General features: G+C 30.2%; 6 protein-coding genes across 6 annotated transcripts; 3 read left to right on the top strand and 3 right to left on the bottom strand.

The window, feature by feature from the left end:
* Positions 1-417: 417 nt before the first annotated feature.
* Positions 418-1,388, top strand: LOC111678461 (dynein light chain roadblock-type 2). The gene is made up of 4 exons (XM_023439830.2): positions 418-613; positions 784-813; positions 871-949; positions 1,045-1,388. The coding sequence occupies exons 2-4, from the start codon at positions 811-813 to the stop codon at positions 1,254-1,256; spliced, it is 294 nt and encodes a 97-aa protein (XP_023295598.1). The 5' UTR covers positions 418-613; positions 784-810; the 3' UTR covers positions 1,257-1,388.
* A 685-nt stretch (positions 1,389-2,073) lies between these two features.
* Positions 2,074-7,600, top strand: LOC111678468. Its single transcript, XM_023439836.2, has 2 exons — positions 2,074-2,626; positions 4,031-7,600. Exon 2 carries the CDS (start codon positions 4,840-4,842, stop codon positions 6,310-6,312), a length of 1,473 nt encoding a protein of 490 aa, XP_023295604.2. The 5' UTR covers positions 2,074-2,626; positions 4,031-4,839; the 3' UTR covers positions 6,313-7,600.
* A 776-nt stretch (positions 7,601-8,376) lies between these two features.
* LOC111678453 lies at positions 8,377-11,913 on the bottom strand. Its single transcript, XM_023439810.2, has 3 exons — positions 11,467-11,913; positions 10,730-11,373; positions 8,377-10,676 (listed from the first exon to the last, which is right to left on the bottom strand). Exons 1-3 carry the CDS (start codon positions 11,753-11,755, stop codon positions 9,090-9,092), a joined length of 2,520 nt encoding a protein of 839 aa, XP_023295578.2. The 5' UTR covers positions 11,756-11,913; the 3' UTR covers positions 8,377-9,089.
* A 724-nt stretch (positions 11,914-12,637) lies between these two features.
* On the bottom strand, positions 12,638-14,872 carry LOC111678470 (cell wall protein DAN4-like). The gene is made up of 2 exons (XM_023439840.2): positions 14,214-14,872; positions 12,638-14,074 (listed from the first exon to the last, which is right to left on the bottom strand). The coding sequence occupies exons 1-2, from the start codon at positions 14,633-14,635 to the stop codon at positions 14,008-14,010; spliced, it is 489 nt and encodes a 162-aa protein (XP_023295608.2). The 5' UTR covers positions 14,636-14,872; the 3' UTR covers positions 12,638-14,007.
* LOC111678469 (KH domain-containing, RNA-binding, signal transduction-associated protein 2) lies at positions 14,831-17,132 on the bottom strand. Its single transcript, XM_023439837.2, has 6 exons — positions 16,999-17,132; positions 16,194-16,543; positions 16,008-16,132; positions 15,321-15,955; positions 15,000-15,256; positions 14,831-14,943 (listed from the first exon to the last, which is right to left on the bottom strand). Exons 2-6 carry the CDS (start codon positions 16,462-16,464, stop codon positions 14,873-14,875), a joined length of 1,359 nt encoding a protein of 452 aa, XP_023295605.2. The 5' UTR covers positions 16,465-16,543; positions 16,999-17,132; the 3' UTR covers positions 14,831-14,872.
* Positions 17,133-19,175: 2,043 nt separating this feature from the next.
* Positions 19,176-19,859, top strand: LOC111678462 (DNA polymerase epsilon subunit 4). Its single transcript, XM_023439831.2, has 2 exons — positions 19,176-19,434; positions 19,494-19,859. The coding sequence occupies exons 1-2, from the start codon at positions 19,269-19,271 to the stop codon at positions 19,772-19,774; spliced, it is 447 nt and encodes a 148-aa protein (XP_023295599.2). The 5' UTR covers positions 19,176-19,268; the 3' UTR covers positions 19,775-19,859.
* Positions 19,860-20,223: the final 364 nt, after the last annotated feature.

Genomic DNA, 20,223 nt, shown 5'->3' with positions numbered 1-20,223 from the left:
CGATTAATATTTTTCCCTATTTCAAAAATACAAATCAATTTTAATATCAAACGTATTTTAAACAACATAATCATTTTAAAACAGTAAATTTTCAAATAAAAATTACAATTTTCCATGTCTGGACAAGGCAGTATCGAAAACTGCATTGCCATTAAAGTACTGCGTTATCGTGAACTAAAACAGCGTTATCTCATAGAGTTGCTTTGTTTGGTATTAGTACCGTAAAAAAATTACTATATATTTGCAACTAAAATATATATTTGGTCGATGACAAGGCGAATTCCAATAAGGTGATAGAAACAATTATTATGATGCCATTATTTTAACAATATATTAGTTTGTTGACAAAATTATTTCAAAATTTTTAAAAATAATTAATTCGAAATACTAATGGAGTTTTTCATTATTTTACTAGATGTTTTAAATATAATACGTAAACAATTGCCACCTTGATATGTAAACCTGCCGAATCACCTTTTGTGAGTTTGCCTTGGTCGATGACGACAGACAGCCAAATAGATTCACAAAAAGAAACTGTGTCGAGAAATTAAAACAAAATTTATATTTTCACACTATTATAACAATTTTAAAGGGTTTTTAAATAACTTAATAGGTAAGATTTATTGCAGCATACATTTTGTTTTGATAATTAAATTGCACATATGTACATTTCTACATAGTATGTATGTAAATTTATTTTTCACTATGACAACAATTGCAAACAAGTTGTCACTCGTATTTATATTGAATAATTAAGTTCAGTTTTCTTTTTTTCAATTTCAGTAATATTTAAATCAATATACAACTATAATGGTGGGACATAACAATTTAACACTGTTTATAAAATTATTAATTCTTTTACAATTTTAGTCTCAAGAAGTTGAAGAAATTCTCAAACGTATACAGTCACATAAAGGTGTTGTCGGTACTATAGTAGTCAACAACGAAGGTAAGTAAGAAGTTGACAAGAAATGAATCATTTTCATTGGAAATCCAAAAAGATGTCATTTTTCATTAAGGAACTATTATTATTTTTTATTTTAGGCATTCCAGTTAAATCTACTCTTGATAATACCACTACAGTGCAGTATTCCGGTTTGATGAGTCAATTGGCCGATAAGGCTCGTAGTGTTGTGCGTGATCTAGATCCATCCAACGATTTAACATTCTTAAGAGTTCGTTCTAAAAAGCATGAAATAATGGTTGCTCCTGATAAGGACTTTATTTTAATCGTCATTCAAAATCCAACTGACTAAGCTGCTTATTTAGTCATTTTATTATGTTTAATTAATAATACATTTTAATTTGCAAAACTGAAAATTCCTCTAAACTATTAAAAACATTTTCCCTTAAATTTTATTAAAATATTTATATTATTATAAAATGAAGTTTGGTAGTATATATAATTATAAGCTAATAGTCTTTAATTTTTAGAATTATGTTTTAGTTCATATTTGAGACGGTCTATTAGCGGTATTTTAGCTTTTTTAGTAACGGTAGATGTGCAGTAAAGATATTTAAGCAGTTGGTAGCAAAACTTGTTTAAAACGCATTGTGAATAACATAAGAATTAAACAATTTTTACTTTGCCAGAATAGATTTTTTATTTTTTGCTATGAATACATAGTTGCCGTGCTGCAACACCCATTAAAAAAAGAAATTTATTATAATTTAGGTAAAATCAAAAGTTGCTTATGTGAATTAACCGTATCTTAATAATATGTATACAAAAATATTTATTTTGGATCCCTGTTACAATAAAAAAGAGCCCAAAAATTTAACATTCAAAATATTTTTTTTTTAATAATAAGCCGCTACGTTGAAATATCAATGCATATATTTTTGTATTATTTTCCAAATAATACAAAACTAATCATAACTTCTCTGAATATTACAGTATGGATTAATAATTTTATGTAAGATATAATATTTTTTTGTTTTATCCAAGATGCTAGATTGTAGTAATAGTAGACGGTTATTCATAATGTTTAATACCTTTAAAATTTAAAAAAAAACACAGCTGGAAATTTAGCGATTTTAAGCCGCTGTCGAAATTTGTGGTGTCAACCATCTTTGACGAAACTTTAAATGTCAGTCGTCGCCGTCGTTAATGTTTGTCGGCGCAGATCTTTGGCTCGCCCTGTTTTTTCCTTGTCGTTCGTGTGAAGTTTTTTAATTAAATTTTCTTCAGTAATATTAAATAAATATATGCGTTCTAAAGTACATTAAATTATTAACAATAGTAAAATATAAACCATTCTTAGCATTAGTATATCAAAATTAAACGGAACAACTAAAGTAAAAAATTAAAAACACGTTTCACGAACACAACTTGCATCTCAAAATGGCGTAATCGCTGTAAAAAATCGTTGGAACAAAAGATTAAATTTCACAAAAAGTCAATAACGAATTTTCTGCAGAAATAATAAACTGACAGGATATCCACTTCAAAAGTATTTATACCCAAAAAATATATAAAACTACGTCCGACTGAGCCTCAAGGAAATGGAAAATATATATTCATGAGTGATCACTTTTTTTCTTTCAATTATCGACGGCTGGCATCATAAGGTTGGCTGTAAAAGTGTATATAAAAATAAAATACAGTGGGGCAAGCTTTAATATTGTGAGTAAAAAATAATCTTTAGTGCTGAATCATAAACGCTTTCTTTATATCAAAAACAGTGAAATTTGTTAATTCTTTAAAAGTTAATTTAATGCGATTAATTTCAAACGAATATTTAGCTGATAAAATATATGTAATTTAAATTTCTTTGTAAATGGTATATATATTTATACATACATAGTATGTATATATATACGAAGATATGTGTGTATACATATCTACGAGTTTATAAACTTCAACTTTTAAAGAGCAGACAAAAATTGATATTCCATAAAATGCATTTCAAATGTGTACATAATATGTTGTATATCGTGCACTAATCGCATACTCATACTTTTAGGTATATAATATAAACATGTACGATGTCTATGTACTTCAAAAAACGAAGTGTTTTATAAAAAATCGTTTGTTTGAATATGAGAAAGAGTAGTGTGTTTAAAAAACAGGAGTAATCATATTAAATGCAAATACTGTATCATACATTAAAGTGCATAGGTATCCTTTTTTAATATATTCATACATAATTTATATGTGTGTACATATTTACTTACAAAAATCTAAAAAAATGCTCATTTACATATTTTAAATATTTTTTTAAATGAGGCTCTTTTTGAATTGCAGAAACATCGATAATACCTATAAATCAAATCTTATATAGTAGAAACTTCTAAAGTATATCTTAGATAATTAAATAGTGAATCCCAAAAGGTATTATGTACCTTCATAAAAAAGAAACTATGGTTTTAAAATAAAGTCCTTAAAATTACAGAAAATTTAAACCTTCTGTTATCGATTTTGATAGAAGAAAAAAAAAAACATCTGTTCGATGAGAAAACTAAATATTCAAACAAAGCAACTATACGTATGTATGTACATTCACACACAAAAATACAAAAACATTTGTACTACATTTATATATGTTTGTATACACATGTACAGAATGTATGTATGTATGTATGTATGTTTACTTAAGTATCTTTTTATGTACATTAATACAAATGTATATATTTATGTACATATTACTTTGGTGCATATACTATGACAATATCATCTTAATAGGCTGAATTTAATATTTCTTTAACCTACGTTTTGCAAAAACTGTGTTCAGATTTTAAAAAAATGTTCATACATATGTATGCATTTTCTATTTGAAAATAATCTTTCCTGATGTTCATTATTCGATTAGGGCAATTGGGGTCCTTTATGCACATACGTTCATTTGTATTAATCGCACAGTTTAAAAATAAATAAATGTTGTATATACTTGCATATATGTAAGTATATATTCAATTAGAAGTCCTTTAAAAGTGTTAGTATCACTGTTGTATTTTTCTCTTCCTAATAGCTATACTTTACTTAAATTTTCCATCTAAATATTGCATTATTATTTTTATTTAAATTTAGATATCACTGCAAATATTGGCCTATGTTCGTTAGTTAATTGGTACACCTGCAGATCGTTAAATTTTACACCAAAACCGAAAAGATTATAAACAACTGCAAAATATAGCTAAATTTATCCTGTCTACACTTGCAGCGCTAATGCTCGTCAAAATATCGAATATATTTTGAAATAACAATAGTGTATGGAAAAAACATCAGAAAATATACAATTACAGGAAAAACAAAAATTTATACACCTATATACGTTTAGCCAACCTGCCTACGATATCTTGACAACTAGACAACCGAGTTTTGAATTCATTGTTCAAAAAGTTTAAATTAAACATCTACAAGCAACAAACATGTGGTACATCGAAAAACTTAAATGATTTACATATCTCGATGTGTATGTTCTTTTGACGAAGAGAAATCATAGTGAAATAAATAGAATTGAATATAATTTATTCAGATTTTCAGCATCAAGAAACCGTTCTGACTATTTTCTCTTGCCAATCATACTTTCAGTTGTGGCTTAAAAGATAAGTCTTACACGAACGAAATAGATAAAACTAAAGAAAATAAACCAACTTACAAAGAAACGCAACTGTGCATAAACTGTGCCAAACAAATTAAAGTTTAATTTGAAGTCCTACCACAAAAAAATATTATCATTAGATTATATCAATATAAGAACATTTAAAAAATAATAATTGAACTGCACGATTCCAAAAATTCATAAGGTTTACTTTTCCCATAGAAATCAGGAAATTCGGAATATACGTTAAAAAAAGAACAATTAAACAATATACCTCGCGCTAGCAAAATTCCAAATGAAAACATTACTTTTAAGTTCGGACGATATTCAAAACTTTAGGAAACTTATTTACGATCCAAAAGTGGCGAATTTGGGCACCTCCAGCACGGAGGACGCCAGTTTGATGGCGTTACAGTACTATCTGAAGCATCCTGGAAATTACACTAGTTCGGCTCCATCGACAGCAGCAATAACAACATCACAGGTTCAAGTGCAGCGATCCTCTTCTCAGCAACAACAGTCTTCTTTTCCGACGACCGTCACTACAAACCACAGTGTTGCCACTCCACAACAACAACCCAGTGTTGTCGTTACAACTAGCAGCAACAGCAACGGTGTTAATGCCCAAGCTCATACTCACGCCCACCATCATTTACTAGCTCAATCACAGACACAACTGAAACAATTGCAGTTGAAACAGCCAACAATACATCAGCATCATCAACATGCTGCCAGCTTCCATCATCCATACTATCAACAGCATACATCGTCAACTCCCGCACATACGACAACTCATGCCACCCACGGCCACAGTTCACATAGCACTGCCCACAGCCATAGCTACAGCCACTCGGTGCCAGTGCACGCACTCAATCAGAACTCAAACTTTTCAGCAGCCAGCAGTAGCACTGGAGGAGGGACAGCATCTAGTCACGCTCCCACTCAACAGTCAAATACAACAGGTTCCAGTCTATCTCCACCTGGAACGACAGCCAGCGCTCGAACTACACCCGCCAGTGGGTCCAGCAGCTCAGGTGCATCGACTAACAGTACTGGCGGAAGCAATGGTCGAGCAAGCGCTGTCAGCGGAGCAAAGAAACTGAAAACAGAACCTGTTTTGTCACAATTCCACCAAACAGAACGCCTGTCATTTGCCAATGCCCAGGTGACTTGGACTGAAGATCACTGGAGACGTGTTGTCTTCCAGGACGAAAGGAAATTCAACTTGGATGGTCCTGATGGATTTTCTTATTATTTTCACGATTTGCGCAACTATGAACGAACGCTGTCCCAAAGGCCCCGCGGCAACTCTGTGTACATATATCTAGTTATAACGGCTGGTGGCCCTATTCATTTAGAAGTTTCGACTGCAAAACTGAAAACAGAAACTTGTGTTGAGACCATTCTAAGGGAACGAGCTAATATAGTAGCTAAATTAGGAGGTAATGCAGAATTTTTCCTACAAGATCACAATTGGACCACAAATGCACTGCCCTCTGTGCAGGAGTGGCTTAATGCTGAGGGTATTAAAACCCAAAAGTGGCCAACGGTAGCGCACGATCTAAATATAATGGAGGGCATATGGGGCTGGCTTATACGAGAAGTATTCGATGGAGGCCGAAAATTTTCGCGTAAAGACGATTTGATATTTCGTATACGCGAAGCGTGGTCTCGACTGCCAATGGAATTGATAAGTAATTTGTATACAACGCTGCCAGAACGAATGACACAACTTTATTGTACCCGCGGTGCTTACACAAACTGTTGACAGCCGCTGGTGGTTGAAAGGTTTATCGACATCATTACTAACATTATCATCATCGTCATCCTATGCAGTATGCTGGCTTTCTTAAGAAAATATATTCTTGTAAATATCAAATAAACAACAAACAAAAAAATTAAATTAAAAACTAATAATAAAGAAATACATGAATAAGGGCGGGCCATATGAGAAATATTTCAATATAATAAAATAAAACTAACAATTTCATAATTAATCCATAAGTTATAGTTAAAATAGCAATATAAGAAAGTTTCGCTATTGAATGAAGTGATAAATAAACAAATTTAAAGTTCGTTCGTGGCGAAAAGCGCGCTTCTACTGGCTTGTGGGTGTTTTAAACATTCACCCATATACACACTCACTACATATTTTGATCATTTCAAACTCCTTTGCATAAAAACACAAAATACTTACATCATACTAACACTTAAACTTAATCTTAATCATACTTTCCGAATGAATAAATAAATAGCTTTAAGATGTGCAACAAAATATACATTTCTATTTTGTAGTACCAACAATGGATGATTCAATTATGTAATGAAATAACTCAAAATCCTCAATTGATGTTGTAAAAACTGAACTAAATAAGTTTTCTCAATACATTTTGTTGAAATTAATTAGCAATTTTACATCCTTCTTATTTATATTCCTCTTTCTCTTTAATCGTTTCACTTCACTTTCTCTCTTTTCTTTCCTCTTTTTATACGCCTTTCCATCATTTTTCTACCAATTTCAAATGAATTATAAAATATATTAGTATTTTAATAGTTTAATTTCTAGTTTATTATTTAAGTAGGAAACCAACCACCCTTTTCCAAATACATTTTGTAGCTTGTTTTCCAATTTTATAATTTTTATATATTTTTTTATTATTATATTACTATTATTTAAAATTTTGTATAACTTATTTTTTTGTTTTCAAATTGTTTTTGTTTTTGGTTGCATTACAACAACAATTACTACTACTACTACTAAACGAACAAAATTATTAATCTATATATAAATATATGAAAAAATTGAAGTAACTAAAGTATTAAAAAACAATTATTACAAAAAATATAAAACAAAGAGAATTTTTGTAGGTATGAAAACAATGAGCTAGAGAAAATAATAAAACTTTAATATTAATTATTAAAACACAAAAACTGATGCTTTTATTATACTGAATTTACTGTAATACCAACAAAATAAATGAAACTACAACAGCCATCAATACTAAGTAAAATACAATATCATTCAAATTCAATTTGTTTAGAACAAACGAACAATACATACGAAACTTATATAGCAAACATTGCAACACCCAAATTATTAATAAACTAAACTGTGCGTTTGTTCGTTCAACTCCTTTACAAACAAAATAAGTCTACAATTACTAGCAAAATCAGGTTAAAATAAAATTAAAGAATAAACTTAATAACCAATAGATATATAAAAAAACATACATACATACATAAATACATCATACAAATATAGAGAGTATATAAATATTTAAATAACGAAAGAAGTATGAATAAATACATACATCAAATACATGCAAGAAATTATACTAATAATATATACATATATCTAAAACTTTCTCCAAAGTACTAAATATAAATACTATTATTTTTAAGGAATAGATACAATTATTTTAAGTTTTGGTAAAATGTGATTATGTTTGTTTAAGAAATAATGAGAGAGAGAATTTGACGATTTCAAAAACAAATAAAAATCAAATAAATTGCGATGAATTAAAGCACCCTGAAATACGTAATCAAAAATACGGAAAATTGTGTTTTTTATAGAAGACTATATTGCAACAGAAAATACATCTTTTCGAATGCAAAATAATCTATATTATTTATAATAGACGACAACTAAAGAATAGAGGAAATTCCGTTCCTTTGAAGGTATCATAGTGAGTATAATGTTCACATATAAATTTCTAAATTCGAGAAAGAAAATAACTTTCAACAACTCTCTATAAACACAAATATCATTTCAGTGTGTTTGATTTAAATTTGCTGCAAGACGATTTTCGGAAAACTACTTAAAAGTCCAACATTAGAGGTTTGTTGATGTGTAAAAAAACTACATTTTATTAAAATATTAGTATACGTATGTATGTATTATATAAAATACATTTGATAAATATAATTGCTAATTTTTTAAATGTAAAAAGTTGTTATGAATATGTTTTGTGTTCTGAAAAAGTCGAATCAGCAACTAAAAAACAACATATTTGTTTGCAATTCTTCATATTTTAAAGTGAATTCTATTTCAATTATTATTTTAAAGAATTTAAAATAACACTTTAGTTACTATTGAATAAAAATTACATCAATAATTAATACTTATTTTATGTTCGATCAAACAGCCACTTTACTCGGTAAGATTTTGACACACTTTAGGGATAGTAGGTAGTGTTAAAAAATGTGTATTATGGAACATGTACATATGTCTCCTAACAGCGATCATACAAAAAACTGCACAACTTTGAAAAATTTAATCTTTCTTAAATACATATATGTAACTGTTTTTAAAAGAGTTTAAGTTTTTAAGTTCATTTTTATTTTAAAAACGATTTATAAATCAAATTTCGTATGGAAATTTTGTTTTATAAACCTTTTATAAAATAAAATGCTGTTTACGAATAAGGGAGTAAGTATTTTTTTCGATTTTCTTATCCCAAAAGTGTACAGGAACGTCACCGTATAAACTGGCTATTGTTTTGTGTCAGACACAACATTACTATTATTTTAATGAAATCAGGGCTTTTATTTAATGATACTGTGAACACAAGCTGGGCTGCAGAATGGCATATTTTGTTTCACACAAAAGCGTCCACCAATAAGTGATTTACCACAACCCTTTCCAGCACATATAAAACACGAATCATGCCAATGAATGTCCCCCCATGCGACACCTTGATCAGATGGTCCAATTGGTTGGGAGCAGCGCTGACAAGCAATGGCAAAGTATTCATCATAACACTTAAGACACAGTGGCATATTCGATTTTTCATCCGGAATATATTGTTGACCGGCCAGCGGCAAATCGCAGTGATAACAACAAAAGTGCTTTATGTGGAATGTTGCACCTTCAGCGGCAGTGTATTCTTTAGTAAATATTAGTTCGTCACACGCCTTACAACGAGGAATTTTTAACTTTAGGGCCAGATCACGACCACAAAATACTTGACCTCCGTGAAAGAAATAAACCAAATCTGCAAGAAGTTCACGACAAGTATAACATTTAAAACACTCCGGATGCCAGGCAATCTCTTTTCCTGCTCGTTCTGCTTTGACAGCAACTTCGCCAAAGTTAATCGTTTTAGAACAATCACGACATTTCAACATAGGTGTTGATTCTACGTTAAATTGTTTATTTTGCTTCTGAGGATGTTGTTCGGTAAGCGACAAACCTTTCATTCCTTTGGACACCTCAACTGTTGGGTACATATTCATCTCTTGAATTCCTGGTATGGACATAAGTTTACCACTTAATGCATTTACTTCATCAGTATATCCCTGAGGAATTGTACTTTGAATAGGTGTCGATGGTTTTGAGTCAAATCCGGAATCAGAGCTTTTCGAAACACTTAATGCCTGTTGCAAACCCATATTTAACGGAGCATAGGCTACATCTAAACTGTTGGGCAGTGAGGTAACATATTCACGCACCTCCTCATATAAAGGACGATTGATGCGCAATTCCTGTCCCAATAGTTCAAATGGTTTCAATAACTTACATTGGTCATAATTAATATTCTTTTCTTGTAGATCTGAAAAAAGTCTCTCATAAAAGGGCGCATTTAAAACTGCACTTTGCAACATATCAGTTGATTCAATGCCAAGTTGTTTAAGTTTCTCCTTAACTGGATCGCTTAAATTCATTTCAGCAATGCCGCGGGACGACATGGGTATTGATGTAGACATTAAAATCGATTGCGGATTTTTCGTACTCTTCGAAATTTGTACAGCCTTTATTAATGGTTCCGATCGAATAATTTTTGCAAAAATTGGATCCCGTTCATAATCCACATTCGGTGGCAAATTGCAATCGTATACAATAGTCGATGAATTTCCAAACTGAACCTTTCGAATGGGGGTATCTTGCAACATTTGTGATCCTGATCTTAGATTTGCTGCCGTTTTCAAGGGCAAAGGAGAAATAAATGATAAATCGTGGCTAAATTTCGATGGTGTTTTTAAAGGAGAATTGAAAGATGATTGGTTAAAGGGCATTTGTGTACCAAATGCATTTTCTAATTCTTTTTTTGCAAATGGGTTACATAAATATTCCTTACGAAGATCCGAAAGTGGTCCCAAACGAGGATCCCGCGAAATGTCAAAATTTTTTTTCTACATAAAAAAATGTATCACTTCTTTAATATACTAAAAAGATGTATACTTACTTTTAAAACTCCAAATATTTTGTCATATATCGGACCATTAAGTATTAGACTTTGAACAGCAGCTTCATTTAGTCCTCTAAGTTTTTGCTTAATTGCAGGTGTCAATTTCGATTCAATTTTTGCACTAAATGGTGCGTCACATATTGCTTCAGAGAATACCACAAAAATTTTAGGATAATCACAGGGCAAATTTTCTATTATGGCTTTCGCAAGTTTTTCATTGGATAATATCGTTGAAAGAGTCTCATCAACAATAGGAGTTTCTTGCAAAGCATGCATTACCTCGGCATATTTGCCTTCAACTTTATTCGATGTGTTTATAGTACCTAACATAGCATTCGCATAGTTTCCAACCCGAACTACACTGCCTTGACCCACGCAATTGTCTCGAATCTTTTGAACGTATTGTTGCAATTGATCTGCTTCGGATTCAGTAAGATTATCGCAAAAACCTGCATCCAAGTCATGAGGAGGAACCTGAAACTCCAGCTGTTGTTTACGCTTAGCGGCAGCTTCACTGCCGGCAACCGGTACATTTGCACTACCTAACTTCTCCATGTAATCAGCAGCAAGATCCGGTGCTATATTAGGTGGTACCCATTCGACTTTAACTGGTTGGTTAGCCAAAGTTTTAATTTTGATGACTAATAAAAAACGAGAACATATGGATAGTATGGGCTAACTAATGTAACAAATTCTCTCCAGGAAATAGCTTTACATATAGTATTATTACTTACAAGCAGGCTTTGAACGAATTTGCCCAAGTATCTCAAATTGAGCCCAGCCAGTTACTTCGTCATCCGGACACATATGCTGATCCTTTCGGCACTTGCAATTACGGCAAACCTTACGCCAAAAATGCAAATCTAAGCCGGGGCACTTAAGGCCACACTCGTTGCAAGGGGCACCAGCTCCGGCTTCATGGCCAAGTTTAGCCCTTTTCAACTTCTCTCTCCTGTCTTCCAGCTTTGACAACCAATCCGGTGCAGCTGGAGTTTCGACGCACGAATTATTATTATTGCTCATATTTCATCAACACTATTCTTTTCGTCACTGATCACTTACAATTATTCACTGCACCATTCTAAACCAGATTTGTTTTATTTGGCAGAGTTGCCAATAAAAAACAAGTCTTTGTTTTATTTATTTCTTTCACTTTCATTTATCTGTCAGTTTGTTTCTTTTCTAATTTTTAGGATATTTATATAAAGTTAACAAATTATAATTTGTTCCAATAGTATGCAAATGTTTATTTAAATAAATATTAACACAACATTAATCTGAATTTCTTCATTCATATGTATACTCTTCTTCTTTTTAGACATAATGGTAACGATGCCAACTATTTGTAATCATTATTAAAAAAACGTTAATATTCAAATTGATAAAGTGAAATAATGTCAGTAAAAGAAAACTATTACTCATAAATTATTTACCTCTAAATAAATCTAAAAATATAAATTTAGATTTATCAAAATTTGTGTTATAAATGTTTGATAATTTGTTATGAAAATAATTTTAATTTATAAAAATATAGTTTATTTCCTCGGCCCAAAAATGTTTATAACATTCTCTATAATGAACCGATTTTTCATTTTTAATTTCTAAATTTTTTTAATTATTTTAGATATTGAAGTAGATTTTTCAATAATAATTTTTCGGTTACTAAAATGTATCGTATTAAGAATCTCTTTTAAAATATAAGAAATAAAAACAGTAATAAGAAGTGTTTTAGGCGAATATTGACTTTTATTGGACAAATATTTTTTATATAACATTTAGATATATGTATGTATATTTATTGCATTTTATTTTTTGCATTATTTATGTATATTAATATAAATATATATGTATTTATATAATTTTCATTTTTTATGTATGTATATGTATTATTATTATTTTTATTTGTAAAGAAATGTTTATTTATTTAGTTATAAAGTAATTATATTTGTGGGATTTCGATTCGTTATTGTAGAAATATTAACTTCTTATTTTTTAATCATTCACTTTTTTCCAGCGAGTTTATTCTTTTACGTTTGTTTTATTTAGAAAATATAAGAAATTTTGAACTGAATTCAAAAAGTACATCTATCAATAACATTTCATTATGTGTCCCTTATTTGATAATATTGTACGTTTTGTTTTCTTTTTTTAATTAATTTATTTTCTTCATATGTGTATGTGTTTTAAGAATTTATTAAATTTAATTTTTTTATTATTACAAGTATTTTTTGTTTGTTTTTATTCATAAATTGTATTTATTAGCAGTATTTATTATATGTTTATTAAATTTAATAACTCAACTTTGATGTAGTTGGTTTTAATTGGATTTTAATTTAAACGCTTTTTAAATTTTATTTTAATTCTGCATACATATGAAAATATGTACATAGATTCATACATACATATTTATGCATGTGTTTAGATTCTCATAAAGGTAATTGTTTAAATGATTTTAGGATATTATTTCCCGAACTCGTATTTTAAATTTCACACTAGAGCGACTTTTGAAAAATATGAAATCGGATATCTGAAAATTGTATTTTAAAATGATGTACATTCTTGTTGTGGCTGCTTCCAACCTGTGTTTGTCTATTGTACATACTTTCATATTTATACATATATGTAAGTTAAATTTTATAATTTTAGATCTAATGTTTATTTAATATAAATTTTTGTCAATATTCAATTGTAAATATATAGTAAATTTCATTTTTTTTTATAAATATAAGTAGTTTATCATGTTTTTAAGGGTCCCTCAATCAAGGGCTTGTTAGAGTTTTATCTTAATTTATTTAATCTCTTTTAATGTTTATATTTATAATTATAGTTTTCTTGTTTTGTTTTCGTCTATTATTGTATTTTTTATAAGACTTAAAGTCTTTTTAATTTAGCATTAATTCAATCCGTGATTTAAACTAATTGGTAATGTTTAAACTTAAGAAGAGCATCAATTAAAAATGAAATTTTGAAAATGTTAATTTTACACTATGTGAGAAGGAATGAGGGAATATAGGTCCCATCAATATGTACTTTTTTATCAATAGCTGACGAATTGTCGATATGCGAAACGATCGAAATTAAAAATATTTATATTTATGTAAAAAGAGTTAGATACTGGTACAAGTGACCAACATTTGATTGAATACAAAATGCTGATGCTGTTAAGATGAGTATGTTCTGATGTTATTGTTATAGTAGTTGATTCTGTTGTTAATTTTACTGTACTGTTGTATTGTACTGGTGGGGTTATATAGGGTGATTAGATTAGGGCCAATTCAAATGTATTGTACTGGAAGAAATGGTAACTTACCGACATGAAGAGTATTAGAATGATTTGCGGGTCTGTAAAATATGAGAAATATTTACTAAATAATTAAAGTAGTGGGAAAAGACAAAAGTATGTATATAAAATGTTTTCAAACAATATAAAAGTGTACTATAATACATTATTGATGTAATAAAGTGTGAAAATTGTTAATACCTTACAAAAAGTAAACTAGCAGTTGCGGATGAACGTTGATTGGTAATCGATGTCGAAGTAGTTGATGCCATTAATGTTTTATTGCTATCGAAAGAACGATGGAGATTACTGAAGGGAGATATTGTCGTTTCAACTAACGACGTCTCTGAAGTGTTGTTGGTATTTTTGAAGCATGCATTTTTTTGATTTGTAAAATTTGTTATGTTAGTGTTCAGAGTTTCATTGTTTGTAGTAGATATTGGTTGATTTTGGATAAGAGACGGTGGGAAGATTTGTGTTGGTATTGTCATTGTACGTAAAGTGGGGCTAATATGCGGATTATTTGTTAGTGGTGTTTCTGTTGTTGCAACAGATGTTACTGTTGTGGATGATGATTGTGTTTGTAATGTCTGGTAAGATGAGCTTCCAGATGTAGTGGCCATAAAAATTGAACCGCTAAGATTAGAATTTATAGAGTTGTTAGTCGAATTTGAAAAGCCTGACTTTACGTCAACTGAGGCGGATAAGTGAGATAAGTTTCCAGATTTTAAAACTGCGGAGGAAGTTGAAAAGGATGAAATCGAAGGGCAACGTAATCTCGAAACTGAATTATTATTATTATTATTTGCATTTATTTGTTGCTGCTGCTGCAGTTGTTGTTTTTGCGACGGAAATATATTTCACCTGTTAACATGACTACGGTTTTGATTTTGATTTATGCCGCCATTATTTGGAGGCTGAATACCAGAAGCTAAAATTAAAGTTATTGAATTAAAATACTTTTTAAACTTGGGCATTAGTTCTTACCTCCATAACTTGATGTGGTTGCCGCATTTGGGTTCTGATAATAATCACGTCTGTTGTAATCGTTTGTATCATATTCAACCGTTTCGTATGGAGCTCTTGCCGAATTCAAAGTGTTGATACCAATACCCGGCGTCTGGGTGCCGTGCGGGTTATGCCCAGCTGGGGTTTGTGTCGCTTGCCCTGTATATGTAGCATATGTATCGTATGAATGAGGTGCTTGATGGTGTTCATATGGCGGATTATCGTCGTAACCGCGACTATTAGTATAAAAATAAGAAAAGTAGGGATATGTCTTAAAAATTACAGTAAAGTAATAATTACCCATACGTTTCCTCCATTGCAGAACGAGCCTTTTCTAATATTGACATGACTTTCTGCTTGGGTGCTATATTAGTTTTGTTATATGACGTTATTGTTGACGACGTTGGGCCAACAGCGTTTTGGCTAGAAGATCTATATGGAGTTACATTTTTCGTTTGATTTGCCAATGAATTTGAACAGGATGGTCCCAATGAGGCAACAGCTGCGTTAGGTCCGCCTGTTAATATTCCAATGCCACTACCACCTCCGGCTGCACCCACTTGATATGGTGAAACTTTTTTGTTGAAGTTTAATGATTTTTGCTCATCGGAAATGTGTGTGCTGTCCATTAGTTCCCGTAATTGCTCTTGTCTAATTACGTCGTTGCTATCCGGTATAAGATATTTGCGCAATTCGGCCATTGCATATGCTACTCGAGCATAAGCTTCTGCTGGAGGAGCTACTGTAGATATTTCCACATGAAGATCACTGTTCAGATGAGAGTATTTAGGGTCTTTAGAATTGCGAAGTTCCTCTTCTTTAACGCGATCTCTCATCGAATTGCGTCCTAAAACTGTCATTTTACACATTGTTTCCTCTTGCAGTCTGCGCAAAGAATTTCCTTTCGGCCCCAATAATTTGCCAACAAAATTAAACTGAAATGAGTTAATTTTAATCTTTAAAACTAATTGTATTATCGAATTATACCTTCGGATGCTCCCTAATCGGAACTAGAACTTTCTGTGATACCCTCAAAGGCTTCTCACGATATATATCGGCATATTTCTGTTCTCTCGACGGTAGACGTCCTGTTGTCTGAACTTTCTCAATTTCTAGAAGACATTTCAAAATGATAAATAGAAGGAATGTATAAATTCAAAATTCCTTTTTTACCCGTATCCAAAAGTTTCTCAGCTATTGGAAATTTACGATCCATACGAGACTTTTCGTTTAGACAATCCCTAACATAATCGTTTGCCTTTTCATTTAGGTAACTGTTTTCACCTGGAGTCATATTTGTGTTCGTGCCATGATGATGAAGATCTCCATGATTATTGTCGCCATTGTGCGGACCAGTTGCTGTCATTTTACGCTGCTTTCCATATTCGCTTTCATCCTCAGCGTAACTGGAATATTCACCATTACCTTCGTAGGTATTGGCCATTTTTGTCTGACTCCCAAGATTATTTAGTTCACTACAATTTTAATTTGACTTGTATTTCTAACAATAGCAAGATGATAATCTGTAATAAAATTCAGTATTTCTCATTTTGTTACATACAACAAAAAAATTAAAAATTTTCACAGGATGTAATAAGTACATATTTAGGTATTAGATATCCTACTACCTCCCCGATAAACCCTACCCACATCCAAATAAACAATAATTATGGGCAAATGTCGACACCAACGTACATTTTTTCAATGTCTGAATTTTAAATAAAAAACTGACTGACCATTTATAAATTTTAATATGTACTTGACAATAAGTATGTATTTTCCTTGTCTAATATCTATGTACTTTAATTGGAAATGCACTTTCACTTTTCCTTCAAATACCAGTTCTCCGTGAGACCATTTTTAATCAAATCTTTATAAACATTTAATCATAATTCCAATTGGTTTTTTTTTAATATTCTTTTACACTAAATTCATAAAATTTTTTATATTTTCTAATAATAAATTTAATAGAAAATACCTTAAAAATATTGCAATTTCCTGAAATACTTCATTTGCGTCGGCTTCGATTTTTTTCCTTCAATTCAAATAAAAAAACAGGATGACCAGTGTTGATAATTTTGCGATTTTATCACCAGCGTTGTCAACTTTTTAATTCCCAAAAGCACCAAACTCAGGAAAAACGCTTATCCGTCATATAAAAGCACTGACAGAAATATTTAACATTTTCAAACTAAATGTTAAAAGCAATTTATTGAAATAACAACAGAAATGAATATAATGTAAGCGAGCGAATATAAGCCATTTCAATTTGATTACAACACCAAGTATGCAGAAAAAAATTTATATTGATATTTTAGTTTTATATTGGTCACATGTGGTAGGCTTTCTCAAACTGTATTAATATTATGTTAGTAAAATGTTGTAGGCTGTGTGGGCGCTATTATTGTAAAAAAGATTAATTAAACAGCAGCAGTCGTCGAAAATATCTAAAAGTATAAAAGCTCTTTGTTGATAATGAAGTTTTCTATAGTATTCCCAATATTAAATTATTTTAATTGCTGTTATTTTGATTCAAACAATAATATTCGATTCGATAATTTAACAATATTCGATTTGTTGAACATTTTTTATGATAAACATTCCGAACTGTAAAAAATCAAATAAATATATTTTCGTATTTTCAAAACACATTTAAGGGTTAAAATAAAACAGTCAATATTGGCGATTTTTGACATTTTAAGAATCCGGTAACACTGGTTGGCGTTTTTGGGATGCACTTCCCTATAAGAAATGAATGACCGAAACTAACACATACAAAATAATTTTACTAAACACATGCAACATTTTTTTTATAGAATTGTCGAAAAAAATTTAATGGATGATTCCATCAACAATGACAGTCAAATGACCGGTAAAATGACTGTTTCTGAACCCAATGTGTGGTTGAATTTGCATATGAAAGAATGAAACAACTACATTTTGATTAAAATGTATTAAAATTTATATTTTGATCAACAATGACAGCCAAATGACCGATCAAATGACTGTCACTGTGTTACAGAGTTGTATTTTTCGTCGTTACAAATTAATTGTTTCTGCGAAAGCCAAAGATCAAGAAGAAAAAATATAAAAAAAATTACAAAGTCTTTAAATTATTAAAAATAAAGAGAATTATTATAAACTAAATTTTAAAAAAGTTCAGGAAGTGGATCAGAAGATAAACAATTCGGAGTTTAATCAATCAATGGTAACATAAATATGTACTTATGATTTTTATATTTCGATATTTATGAATACTTATGTATTTCTTTACAGACAACTTATTTCCACAAATTAATAGGAGCATCAGAGGACTTAAGATTCTGCGGGATATGTAAAATGGTGGAAAGACTGGTAATTTATGTATATGATTACTATATTAATAAAATTAAAAATATATACCTATATATTAAAATATCAATAAATTGTGTTTTACTATAAATTGGTATAGCCGTCAGATTTGACGGATATATTCATCAAGTGTGATTTGTCAACAATGACCGATTAATGCATCATTTTTTTATTTGTTAACTGTGATGGATATATCCATCAAGCATGATTAGTCAGTCATGACTAATATTTATATCATCCATGATTAGTAAACAACAAAAGAGTGAGAAGCTCAAATATATGTTTTAAAGTCGATAGAATTCATAAGTGCGAGGGTGATGCAACATCACATGTACACAAATGTTTCCATCACTTTTTACATATTGCCCTTAAGAAAGTGATGGGAGCTTTGTTCTACGCAATGATGGGTATATTCTCAGTAGTGACAGTCAATTGACCGGTCAAATGACTGTCACTGTTCTTATAGGGTTATAAGGTGAAGTCAATTCAACAGCTGATCATTTATTCTTTTTATTTGAGGTAGACACAACCGTCAAAGTATTCCAATAAGAGTTGCCATAATCCGAAGAAAATATGTGCATATAACACTAAGGATTAATTATATTTTTAGGACACTATTTAAATTTATTTAAAATTATATTAAGTAATAATTAAAATTCTACTAAAATGGAACATTTTTGTAATTCATATATAAATAATATATACATATCTTTTTGTAAGGTAGATACAAAAAAGCACGGTGGCAATATGTAATTTTTTGACATAAGTATCTACTTCTGTTGTTTTTGTACAATTGACTTCATCTTGTAAGTTTACGCAGTTTGTTTTGTTAATTTTCGTCAAATCTTATCCCCCTAGCTTTTATTTATTTCTACTCAAAACATTAAATTATACAAAATGTCCAGTGAGAACCTATTTGAAGAAGATTTTTCAGAAGAAATTATTACTGAATTGGAACAGGAGTATGTACCGGAATCTCTTAATGCAGATCGTGACGAAACAAATGAAGATGGTCTTAATGTCCCTGAATCCAGTAGCGCAGAAATTGAATCAAATAAAGATGGTAATAGTTTCATTATTTTTATGAAGTTGTCACGCTAAAATATCGATTTCATAAAATAGATAACAAGATAAATCCAACAACAACCGATCAGAAGCTATTTCAACTGCCTTTAACACGCATCCGCAATATTATGAAATTGGATCCTGACTTACATATAGCATCTAATGAAGCCGTATTTTTAGTTACGCGTGCAACGGAATTATTCATTGAATCCCTTGCCCAGGAATCGTACAATTTTACTCTTGAATCGAAAAAGAAAACTATACAGAAACGTGATGTTGATTTAGCAATAGACGCAGTTGATAGTCTTATGTTTTTGGACGGTGCGATGACATTTTAAAATTCTACTTTCTTTCCATTCTTAATTACCAATATTTTCAAATAAATACAAAAAATAAAACATTTTTTTGTTTGCTTTTTTTAAATAAACTTTTATTACTTTATTTAATAAAAATGTGGATCTTTTGTATAGAACTTTAGGTATTTGTATCATACACAAACATTTAAAGCTTTTATACTTACATTTTTCCACATAAGAATAAACGTTCGATTTCTACACCAGCGTCAAGCAGTTATTGTCGCTGCGCACTTCTCTTGGGAACAGGTCATTAGTGTTGTTGATGTAATTTATACAATTTATAAATTCGAATAATATACTGTTTTTATTGTGTTTTGTTGTTTAACTACTTAAATAAATTTAATTTTTATTTCATATTTTTGTTATTATATTTTTTTTAATGTTGTATTTTGTGTGAAGAAATAATTGTTTGAAGATTTCTTTTTTATTAT

The sequence above is a fragment of the Lucilia cuprina genome, chromosome 6, assembly GCF_022045245.1.
Source record: "Lucilia cuprina isolate Lc7/37 chromosome 6, ASM2204524v1, whole genome shotgun sequence".
Taxonomy (NCBI): Eukaryota; Metazoa; Arthropoda; class Insecta; order Diptera; family Calliphoridae; genus Lucilia; species Lucilia cuprina.
Note: the sequence above shows the minus strand (reverse complement) of the source record. Positions and strands in the feature narration are given on the sequence as shown.

Excerpts from the sequence above, each read along its gene's own strand:
- LOC111678462 (XM_023439831.2), top strand. The coding sequence starts at position 19,269 with ATGTCCAGTGAGAACCTATTTGAAGAAGATTTTTCAGAAGAAATTATT. Across the intron at positions 19,435-19,493 it reads AATTGAATCAAATAAAGATG|ATAACAAGATAAATCCAACA; the intron begins GTAATAGTTTCA and ends TTCATAAAATAG.
- LOC111678469 (XM_023439837.2), bottom strand. The coding sequence starts at position 16,464 with ATGGCCAATACCTACGAAGGTAATGGTGAATATTCCAGTTACGCTGAG. Across the intron at positions 15,956-16,007 it reads CGATTAGGGAGCATCCGAAG|TTTAATTTTGTTGGCAAATT; the intron begins GTATAATTCGAT and ends AACTCATTTCAG. Across the intron at positions 15,257-15,320 it reads GCAATGGAGGAAACGTATGG|TCGCGGTTACGACGATAATC; the intron begins GTAATTATTACT and ends TTATACTAATAG.
- LOC111678461 (XM_023439830.2), top strand. Across the intron at positions 950-1,044 it reads TATAGTAGTCAACAACGAAG|GCATTCCAGTTAAATCTACT; the intron begins GTAAGTAAGAAG and ends TTTTTATTTTAG.
- LOC111678453 (XM_023439810.2), bottom strand. The coding sequence starts at position 11,755 with ATGAGCAATAATAATAATTCGTGCGTCGAAACTCCAGCTGCACCGGAT. Across the intron at positions 11,374-11,466 it reads AATTCGTTCAAAGCCTGCTT|TCATCAAAATTAAAACTTTG; the intron begins GTAAGTAATAAT and ends GTTTTTTATTAG. Across the intron at positions 10,677-10,729 it reads AAATATTTGGAGTTTTAAAA|AAAAAAAATTTTGACATTTC; the intron begins GTAAGTATACAT and ends TTTTTTATGTAG.
- LOC111678470 (XM_023439840.2), bottom strand. The coding sequence starts at position 14,635 with ATGGCCACTACATCTGGAAGCTCATCTTACCAGACATTACAAACACAA. Across the intron at positions 14,075-14,213 it reads GCTAGTTTACTTTTTGTAAG|ACCCGCAAATCATTCTAATA; the intron begins GTATTAACAATT and ends CATATTTTACAG.
- LOC111678468 (XM_023439836.2), top strand. The coding sequence starts at position 4,840 with ATGAAAACATTACTTTTAAGTTCGGACGATATTCAAAACTTTAGGAAA.